The 10939-nt window shown below is 41.7% G+C and overlaps 2 protein-coding genes across 3 annotated transcripts in view; one reads left to right on the forward strand and one right to left on the reverse strand.

The window, feature by feature from the left end:
• gtf2f2b (general transcription factor IIF, polypeptide 2b) overlaps window positions 1-5473 on the forward strand; it is a 12604-nt gene extending 7131 nt beyond the window's left edge. The window contains exons 5-8 of the mRNA XM_067259116.1: window positions 3528-3609; window positions 4143-4242; window positions 4445-4588; window positions 4995-5473. Coding sequence (XP_067115217.1) covers window positions 3528-3609; window positions 4143-4242; window positions 4445-4588; window positions 4995-5129 — 461 coding nt within the window. The 3' untranslated portion in view covers window positions 5130-5473. The remainder of the gene's footprint in view (window positions 1-3527; window positions 3610-4142; window positions 4243-4444; window positions 4589-4994) is intronic.
• LOC136965092 (translationally-controlled tumor protein homolog) lies at window positions 5450-10910 on the reverse strand. Of its 2 annotated transcripts, XM_067259096.1 has the most exons (6): window positions 10785-10910; window positions 8384-8457; window positions 7821-8005; window positions 7598-7703; window positions 6665-6781; window positions 5450-6308 (listed from the first exon to the last, which is right to left on the reverse strand). In XM_067259096.1, the coding sequence occupies exons 1-6, from the start codon at window positions 10810-10812 to the stop codon at window positions 6306-6308; spliced, it is 513 nt and encodes a 170-aa protein (XP_067115197.1). In that variant the 5' UTR covers window positions 10813-10910; the 3' UTR covers window positions 5450-6305. The 2 variants fall into 2 exon arrangements, with proteins under 2 accessions (XP_067115197.1, XP_067115204.1); XM_067259103.1 differs by lacking the exon at window positions 10785-10910 and having other exon boundaries at window positions 8354-8457.
• Between the last annotated feature and the right edge of the window lie 29 nt (window positions 10911-10939).

The raw sequence follows: 10939 nt of genomic DNA on the forward strand, positions 1-10939 counted from the left end.
GCTTTCCCTCTCAGCCTCAATGAAGGATAAACAGGAGAGATAATTGTAACATTTTGTGGAAGATAACTTAACGCCAAAATGTTTGATGTCCGTGTTGTTTTCCCCCAGAAAGTAAAATAAGGGCACTATTATATATTATTTCCACTTGCTAATAACGGATTTAAGATGTAGAATTATTCATGACGTCTCTGTAAGACTAAGCTCCAGTGTTGACTCACAAACCGCTGTCAAGCTGGCATGGGCAACCACTTAAAATAGTCATGTATGAGATGTGTGCTGGCTCTCTGTGTGCGTGCCAAGACTCTTGATGTTCATCTCGACAAACGCGTCAGGGCTTTGAAGGAGAAGGACCCCGCCACAGTCTCACAGGTGGCAGCGGGGGGGCAAGTCTGAAGTTGGGTATGAATTTGAGCAAAAAAAGAGAGCGCCCCCCCCCCCCCCCCCCCCCCTGCTTCCCCTAAAAACTGCCAGTGTTGTGCTGAGGTTGTGGATGGTATTGATGATCCTTCCAAATCAGCTCCATCCCTTTAAATCATTTATAGCTAAGGCTAGTCAGATGAGATGGCTCGAGGGCAGTCTGTCACTGCACATCTCCTCAGATAGGCACACACAGGAGCCCTAAGAATAAAACATCCAAGGCTGTGTGTGTGTGTGCCATTAGACTTGGTGACTGCTTGGGGAGTGGGGTGTGTGTGTGTGTAGGGGGGAGGGGGGAACGACTGGACTACTGTTGAAGATCTGTCACTATTGTCGGTTGTGCGTGTGTATATATGTGAGTCTCTTTCTCCCTCCCCCTCTCTCTGTGTCTGTCTTTGTCCCTGCTCTGCCTCCTCAAGGCTGAACACCAAATCCACACTGCATTAACTTCTGCCAAGGGCTCCATTTACAGCTGACACTTTCTTTCGAAACCTTTTGTTTCTGTTTGGGGAGAATTTCGATGTGTTTGTTTTTATTTATTTTTTCAGGAACTGAATTTGGCAAGGCTTTGAGATATCTGTTGGAAGTCCAAGTACTTTTGTTGTTGGGATATTCAAATGTGAGAGCAGTGGAGATGCCTAGGGAACACTGGTAGGAGGCTCAAGGCTGGATTCTGGCTCTGCTTAGCAAGGTTGGAACGCAACTCGCGGTTTCCTAGGAGCAGATGCAGGTGGTAGGAGAGGAGGAGGGGGTGGAAGATTGACCTTTCCACCCCTCAGCCTTTTCTATTTCACATATTTCTACCACTTGTACTCTCTCATTTCTCGATTTTTCACTTCACCACTTTCTCCCTTGAGACCAGTAGGGTTTTTAGCAAGGTTAAAAAGACAATGGAAAGGTCCAACCTCTCTTTCATCTCCACAGCCTTGAGCTACAAGTGCTGTGGTCACTCCCCCCTCCCACCACTCTTTTCCACCTCTCTCTCTCTGTTTCTCTCTGTCTCTCGCTCGTATCTCTTTGCTCCCCCGCTCTGGCATCACCCCTCTCTTCTGTCCTCCCACTTCTCTCTCTTGACCTTTCTCTTTTTCTCTCTTCTCTCTCTCTCTCTCTCTCTCTCTCTCTCTCTCTCTCTCTCTCTCTCTCTCTCTCTCTCTCTCTCTCTCTCTCTCTCTCTCTCTCTCTCTCTCTCTCTCTCTCTCTCTCTCTCTCTCTCTCTCTCTCTCTCTCTCTCTCTCTCTCTCTCTCTCTCTCTCTCTCTCTCTCTCTCTCTCTCTCTCTCTCTCTCTTCCATCCAACTCTGTGTTTGCAGGGCATATATCTCTTACGTAGCTGTGTCCCTGAGGACCAACCAGGGTTGTAATTCAGAGAAACCAACTGTAGCTGCATGGAGGACTGCTGCCATGAGAGGCCAGATGGTGGAGATGGTTCTGGTGCTGGTAGAGAGATGGAGCCTGCAGTGAATAAAGGGAGAGAGGGAGGGAAGGAGAGTGGGAGAGAGTGAAATGAATCCCATTTTCTCTCCCTCACAGCCTTGACCTCAGTTGACCCTAGCTTGTGGCTTACTGTGCAGATGGAGGTTTTAGCAAAGTAGAATGTGTGTGTGTGTGTGTGTGGGTGTGTTTACGGAGTTTCACTGACGAGCGTTGCGATACTCATCGCCCAATAATTGCACATAATTACGGCCATTTGTGTAAAAGGCAAAGACGTACAGTATATTAATGAGAGAACTCTGTAACGTTTTCTCTCAAATTCCAACTACACAAACATGGCCTTTGGAAACGGGTAGATTTCCATGTTTAAAATGGCATTGCAGATTCAATGGTCATGACACTGAAAATAATTTGTGTGAGTGCAAGTGACAGTCTCTGGGACTGCTAGGAGTATTCCTCTCTTATGACACTACAGGGCTGAAAGCCTTTTTTGTTCTTTTTAGAGATCTGCGTACTGAATTTTTAATATGACTTTATTGAATCAGAGGAGACATGAGAGGTAGTGACGATACAACAGCAAATGTTCTGACCAACGATAAACGCCAACGCTCACCAACTGGAACCAGGAGCTTTATGACCGAGGCTCGGCTGTCTGGATCAAACCAGTTCGAATCCACGAGCCAGGAATCCCACATAGATAACAAGACAAACCAACAATAGCAGAACAGGACAAAGGCAGCTGCACCAAAATAGGTGAATCACAAACCTGTAAAATGTCAAGCTGTTGGTTTGGAGAGCAGCCCTGATGAGTGTGCTGTGTGGAGGTCAGGTTGTGGAGCCCCTTGTGAAGGGGTAGTGTTCTGTGTCTGTTGGTTTGGTCGAGGGGGTGCAATTCAGCCAAACATGAATTTGGATGAATGTTTTTCGTTTTGGACTGGCAGGGATTGAGTTACTCACCAACTGTTCAGTTACTCACACGTTGAAATGTAATTTAATAATTCAGCCCTCTGAAATATCAGTGTACAGACCAATTATCACCCTACGTCACATGACTGTCAAGCAGGCTCAACTGCGCATGTCGGAGGCAAAAGACGAACTCTGGTGTCGAATTCTTTGGTGTAGAATTGACCGAACTGTAAAATTATGAACTTTGTGACATGACACGACCAAGACAAGAGACTGGCTGCCGCCTAAGACAACGCGGTCTACCGGGCGACATTCTCACTCAAATTTCAAGACTTTTGTGACCCAAATAAAAATTCTGATGTGACAGATGAATGGGGAATCGCTTTCTCTCTTAAAGGCTGTCCTCCTTGACCTTTTTGGTCTTTTTAAATCTCTTTAAACTATTTGTATTATCCATGTAATCCTCTAGCCGTTATAAAGGCTACCTTTCCCGGTTTTCTGCTACCATGTTGCTCGCGCATCCCAAATGTTTACAAACAAATAATTGGTCTATTGTACTACATACTATACTGTACACACATCAAACTGTTGACTTTTTAATTAATATGCTCATGCTTCCTTGTTTTCTAATGGACTGTTTGCATGTTATTATTATTTATATATTGTATGTGTTTTGACCAGGTGTTTGAACACCTAAAGTTCCTTTCAGCAAGTCTATTGTAATGATCTCTCACCATTCTGTGTGTGTGATTGAAGGATGATGTATTTTTCCAGATAAGATATGTCTGGAGGGAATGGTGGTTCAGAGAGCAGAGTGCAGACCTGTTGTCAACGAAAGCTACATGAAGCTAAAGAAGTGAGGTTTTAATCTTGTTAAACCTTAAAATCTACGCTAACCTGCTGTTCACTTCTAGACTTGGATTTACTGTTGATGAAACAGATTAGCTCTCAGGGTATTTCCTCATGAAAATTGCTATTTAATTAATCACTTGAATGGTAACCATTAGCTTCGTCATTTTCACCTTGATCGACCTAAGACTGATAGTGAGAGTTCAGAAAAAGGTGCATCAACAATGTAGTGTAACGTGCTCCTTGACACTGCAATTATCATCTTTAGTTGGGACTTAATTACAGGCCACTCAATGTCAATCATTGCACTACTATCACAGCAATCATATTTTCTTTCCATGTTTGTGTGAAAGGTAGCATTAGTCAGTAACTTATTGGTTGCCGAATAGAAGGCTTCCTTCTAAAGAAAATACAAAATAGTGCGGCAAGTTACTATTCAATATATAGATTTTTTTTCCTCTGCATTGTTGTGATATCTTACTTGTCAGCCTGAGTTGTGTGTGTGTGTGTGTGTGTTACTCCCTGTTGCCCTCTCCACAGGATGCAGATTGCAGAGTCCTCCAAGCCGGTTCGTCTGTCCCAGAAGCTGGACAAGGCTGTTACCAACAACTTTAAACCTGTGTCTAACCACTTAACCAATGTAAGGAAAGACACTTTACTTACATCATGCAAAGGGGCACCCCAGTGGCTCAACGGGTAGAGCATTTACAACTTGAGCCTGGGTTCAATTCCTGGGCCATTTCCTGCACGTCTTCCCCTCGTGTCTTTTTAAAAACCTTCACCAGGACAAGCCTGTGTTCAGACTGTGTAGACTGTGTCCATGTGTGTCCTTGTATGTCTAGTTGGACTATGAGAAGAAGAAGAAGTCTGAGGGGCGGATGGTGAGAGCGGAGAGACAGCAGGTGATGGACATGCTCTTCTCTGCGTTTGAGAAACACCAGTATTACAACATCAAAGATCTGGTGGATATTACCAAGCAACCTGTGGTGAGTGGCCTACTTGAGTTGGTTGAACACAACTGATGCGTGGAGGTTCTGACGATGGGTAACAGGTCCTCTCTGATGGCATGATTATAGGTGAGTCGGCCTGGAGGGATGTTTTTACTCGCAAGGACTGATAGGGCTCCAACCCTAGAGCTGTAGGGATGGTTCCCTCACTCATAAACTCCTGCAGTTTACTGAAATGTGGGAACCTGAATGTTTTCCAAGTACAGCAAATACGCTTTGACAAGAGGAAATTCATTAACAGCTCAGTATAGACATCTAGTGGCCATGGAGAGTACAGCAGAACATTTTAGGGTTCTGCAATTTAGGGTAGTAATAGTTAATAGAGGTGGCTCATTTGGGTTGTTTTCAGAAGTATTGGGATTAATAGGACCTCTCTGACCTGCAGACATACCTGAAGGAGATCCTGAGAGAGATTGGGGTTTACAATACCAAGAGTACACACAAGAGCACCTGGGAGCTGAAGCCAGAGTACCGGCACTACAAGGTAGAGGAGGAAGAGGTGGAGATGAAGAGCGACTAGCCCAGGAGAGACCACTTTGTTTGGGGCCATCATTGACCTCCAGGCTCCTGGCCAGTGTAGAGTTTGAAAGATTGTTCTTGAGTTCTATTTCAAATCTGAAAAATACCATTCTTTTTGGTGTTTATATGGCATTGTATCGTAAGTCAGCACTTTGGACTGTCCTATACATATTGATTCTGCCGACTACATGCATGGCATTGTTTTTTTACTTATTTACAAGAGTTGTTGTAGGCAACTCAGGAAATTGCATGTACTGTGTGGTTTTGTACTTCAAATAACTTTTACTTTGGGCACACTTAAGTATTTACTTGAATATAAAAAATAAAATAAAATGTCTGCGATCATGTTATATTTAAATCTGGGTCAATGAAGTGAATTGCTAACAGCGGTTCTCAACTGATCTAGCCCCATATTTTGTCCTTCGTCATTAAGTCACAACCACAACTATTATTTTTTGGAACCATTGTCATTTATTTCACAAAACAATAGTGCAGTATTTCAATGTCTGGCGTGATGATAGACAAAGCCACTCAGTTTGTGTTCAATGTCCATTCTGTTCTGTATTTAGTCTTTAGCTGGAACAGAGCTGAAAAGCCACTAACAAAGATAGGTTGTGTTATATGGTATGCAGATTTTGATTGCATCGTTGGAGGGATACTCGGTCATCTCAACACGAAGACAGGCTTCCCTCTGTCAATTTCTTTTTCAGCGTAATTTAGCGAACGATTGTCATATGGGTCAGGACACACCAGTTGAGAACCAGTGATCTTACAGAACTTAAAACCAAGCTAATGAGGCCTGAGAGAATTCACTATTTGATAATCCAGCCATTTCACTGTAAACGTTGGAGAGAGAAATGTGCAGAACAGAAAGGCAGTGACTACTTATTCTGCATGGCAGAGTATCATGTTTGTTCTATTCAATGTTTCTATCTGAACCATCCTTTGCTTTGGCCTTGACCTGAACACTGCAAAAGTCCAATTCTATCCAATACCATAATCAATCATTTAATCAGTAATACAGACAGTGGGTTTAATAAGTCAGCGCTGACATGAAGGACCAATTAAATAAGTAATTGAAAATAAACTTGCATTGCAAACATCGTGTAAAAGAGTGGTCTGGTCGGTCCGGAATCTAGAAGCATCCTCCAATAGAAAAGCAGCGGTCCTCAGGATGTTACTGTAAACAAGGAAGGACAGGTGATTGTGGGTAGACAGGTGATTTTGGGTAGACAAACATGTACACACACTTTAAATGCACTTTCTACGATATGGATTCGATACGTAAACAGGTTTGTTTGAACATCCGTTTCTATTGGCTGTGAAAACTGGCAGTCAAAGGTGTGTCAGCATGCTCAGTCAGCGGCTAAGAAGATAGGTGTACAGTAAATAGTGTATAGCTGGCTGGGCTCCAGACCAGTGGGTAGACACGGCTGCAAAGTCTGATTCAGAGCATCACTGACATGTTTTGAAAAGGGTTAAAGAAAACTGCTCAGAGGGTGTTTGGTTGTCTGTACACAAGCCGAAAGCTCTTACGCATTTCTCAATATCAAGGCCGTCTTTGAAGAAGATCATGTAGGGGGTGGTGCCATCTTCACGGTAATCCAGCAGGCCTATCATACCGTCAGGGTTCATCGACTCCCCTGTAAAGAACTGACAGTGGGGAAAAATATCCATTTCATCAGGCCATCATTACAGAGACTTGAACACAACACCAAAAAAACAGGCATGAAAGACATGTAGGTTTATACACACACAATCAAATTACAGGTAGATGGAGAAATTAAAGTTGCATGTACAAGTGACATGGAACTATGTGCTCCTTGTGAGAAAGGGGTGTTTGATTAATTAACTCATTAAAAGCTTGCTGCTTAAGGATGCCTACCCATTCTTATGAGCCTCATGTTGGAACGATAGCTGGCTAGGCAGTCTGATGAGAGCTTGTAACATGTCTTACATCCAAGTCTCTGTTAACTTCAGTTATGTTCACAAATTCCCAATAATTTATCACATCTTCAATCTATATTATTTATATCACATCTTAAATTCCCAACCATTTATGTCACACCTTAAATTCACAATAATTGATATGACTTCATATGAAGGTAGAGCTTTGTGCATTTGTTAACATAATTCAAATTGTGATTGCTAGCTATCACAAAATAGCATGCAACTGGGTGTCCTGGCTTTTCCCCAGGCCTGGTATAATGTGTATCCACAGGCCTATGTGACCTCACTGTCATCAATTAAATTCACTTCATCCCGTATCTCGATGTGCAGTTACAGAAGAAGTAAAAGTTCAAAGTAAAAGCAACAAGTAGAATATACTTGCTTCCATCCAATTTTAATGACTTGGAATATAAGAGAGCAAAAGTATCTGCATAATTATCAAGCTGACGGTGAGCAATGGTGACGCAGCTGTAAAGTAGAGAGAACTCGAAATCTAGATGAACAGGATCTGTATGTTACCTGGTAGTTCTTGATGTTGCCCATGATGTTCTTCACCTCTTCTTGAGCTCCCGTCATGAAGGGCTTGACTCTCTCGGGGTTGGTCTCATCCAGCTTGGACTTGATTCTGAACAGGATATGGGACAGGAAGCCAAGATATAGGGGATATACCAACCGGAATCTAAAGCTACGAATCAAACCCCCGCATAGAAAGCCTTCTCTCTCGGTGTTCTCGCACACTCACGCCTTCATGTACTCCTTGATGTAGGCCTTGTAGGAGTTCTTATCGAAGGGGGTCTCCTGCAGCTTGTGGTTCAGGATGATGTCCACCCCGCTGACCGTGCTGCTCTCACAGCCGTCATCCTGCACCTCCGCCGATGCGTTAGCCCCGAGAAGACTGTCATCGATGCCCTCCGTCCTGCTGATCATCTACGAGAAAGAAGAGAGGGAAGAGGAAGTGACAGGAGGGAAGGATGTTGTTGGGAAATGGTGAAGGACTGAGCACTGATATAGACGTACAAAGTTATAAAGACTGACTCAGTCCACGTATCTGGTTAAATGTGACAAAATACTTAATTCAACACTAATGCAAAGTTGCAGTGAAGATAAGTTATTCTGTTGTCCGTAGTTTTATGTTGTACAGGTTCAGACTATTTACAAGATTGAATAGCCGAACACCTTCATACTTCATTACCTTATTTGCCCCTGTAGACGTATGCAAAAGTCAGCATGCAAAATACATCTACGGGTGCTTATGTGCCAATACTATCTACTCACAGTATACAGCTACTTGCAATGTAGACGCACCTTTCCCTCTACTTCATACAAAATTCCATTTTGCGATTCTGTGATCTTGTAAATGTCTGAGAACATTTCATCCCCTGCAAAATGAAGAGAAAACACGATAGCCATTTCATGGTAGTCTCATATAAAATAAGCTGGAACTGTTTTTTATAATACTCTGCTTGTTTTTTTAAATAAATAATATTCCCATTATGTAGAAAATCAACAAACTCATAATCAGATTTAATATATTAAATGCAAGAATTTTGGATATAGAATGATCAGGTACAGTTTTAAAGGTGTCTTTTCTTCAGCTCATTTCCATACCCTATTTTCTCAAAGAAGTCTCCTCCTAATTAATACGAAATCTATAATATTTTTTTGTAAATGTTTCAGTATTTTATTTCTTTGTAATGAGATGTGGTTTCTTTTTCATTAAAATGTGGGTTTACTTCTATTCTTGTATTAAGCATGACTACATCTATTAAATGCCATTTTGGATATTATAAATGTTGGGAATATTTTCTTGGGAAACCAATGTGTGAAAAACTCTGGTTGAAGTCCACACACTTTATTTAGAAGAATCCGATTTGGTTTAGAGGTGTCCATATCTAGTATTGATAGGACATCCAGTTGTAGTTTTTTTTTCTATAAATGCTGAAAAATATTTTCATGACTAAACAAAAGGTGTGGAAGTAGGCCAGACCAGAGCCATGTAGATAGTCGGGTCATCTCAGTTTGCTCCAAAGACGTTTAAACAATCAGATTGTATATTATCAGCACATCTGAATTGACATGTGCATTAAGATTCAGTGACTGTGTTTGCAAGAACGAAACACACATTACCAACTAGGCCTGCATACAGTGTGGCCTGAATTCCTGCCTTTACGATTGTGTAACGTTTAGTGGAATGTACATTTATTTCAATATCAAAATCAGAACATGTTTTCATATTGTATCAAGACAAGCAATTGTTTTTTTTCTGTGCTGTATGATGAGCACTATTGAGGAGGTCCTGTGAAAAAGCTACATTCAATTTACAGACTTGAGCTTCGTACCCCTTTATGTTCTTTTTATCCCTCTCTCACTTTCTTTTAGGTTTCTAAGAACCCAAGGGATATTCAATGAAGCCTGTACACTCCCTGCATTGAGACAACACCTTCACCCTTTCTCAACTCCCTTGGCTTCGCAAGCGTTTCCATGTTCCTTCTTTAATAAACCCAACATTAATTTCCAATGGTGCACCTTTCTTTGTAATAAAAAAAATTATATATATATTATATATATAAGAAAAAAAGGTGCAGAAGCAGTTTGAATATTATTTTATTTTGCTGTTGTACTTTAGAGTTCCGGCACTTGTTCCGGGAGTACAACGGTACTTAGGAATGGTTCGCTTGACCCGATGTTAGTTTCCTCAAGGATCACAATGACTCTTGCTTAGAGACTTGTTGCCCTTGTGGTTAGTGGTAACTGATTTAAATTTTTGTACTCGCTGTGATATATTGTTTTTATTATTGTTGCTTGCTTTTTCCACAGGTACACTTGCACTTATAGCGGTTCATGTTGTTTAATTGTAACTTGTTTAACTACATGCTCTTCTTTTTGGCACTTACTTTGGTTGTTCACAATGTGTGCTTCATGTTTGGCCACTCGCAATGTTTTTGTGGCTATCTTGTTGTTATGATCAGTGACCTATGCACTTTGTAAAGCTCTCTCTTGGAAGTCGCTTTGGATAAAAGCGTCTGCTAAATGAATAAATGTAATGTAAATGTAGAGTCTACATAACTCTGGGCCAGGCATCCTTTGTATCAGTTGGTGTTAGGCCGAACATTGCAAGAAGGGACACGTTTCCTAACTATAATAATAATTTTACCCCGGTCCCTAAAGGAACTCTCCACTGTGGCATTTGCCGAATATCAAATGAATGTCTGAACGTGAAATACTAAAAACTATTTTACATTGGTCTGTTTTGTCAGCAGCTGTGGTCTTTAAATGTGTCACGTTAAACGTGGCCTCACGTTGGCAAATCATTACCGTAGACAAACTTGTCATCCCACGTCTTTTCTGCTTTTTAAATAGCAAGTAAATTCCTTACCGCAGGAAGTAACGCGGCAGGTATAGGTCGCAAACATTATGCATATGGCTACATTGATTATAAAAAAATAAAACTGACTTCTAGAGGTTTTCGGCTCAAGGTAAGGATTCATTCGAGTAAAATGAGGCCTTTTATTATAAAGAACTCAGGGACAAATGCACGCGTGAGCATAGCCATCTCAAGGCCTCGTCGGCATCACCAAAACGGCCCCTTTTCACGGTCTTCAGTTCACACTTGCTAGCCTAGCCGTGCAGACCGTTACCTTATTGACTAGCACACTATTCCTATAAAACGTCAGAAGTGAAAAATAATTAGACCCGTTAGACATACCAGAGATTATGTCCTTGTAGATGATCATTTTATCTGATTGACAAGATCTCAGCAGAAAGATAGCTGTGCCCCCGCCTTGTTCTTTACTGGGTTTGCTCCTAAAAGGCCGTACATTGGTAGGTGCGGTGTATTTAGACGTCTACGTCATTAACAAA

Source organism: Osmerus mordax, chromosome 2, assembly GCF_038355195.1.
Source record: "Osmerus mordax isolate fOsmMor3 chromosome 2, fOsmMor3.pri, whole genome shotgun sequence".
In the NCBI taxonomy this organism is placed as follows: Eukaryota; Metazoa; Chordata; class Actinopteri; order Osmeriformes; family Osmeridae; genus Osmerus; species Osmerus mordax.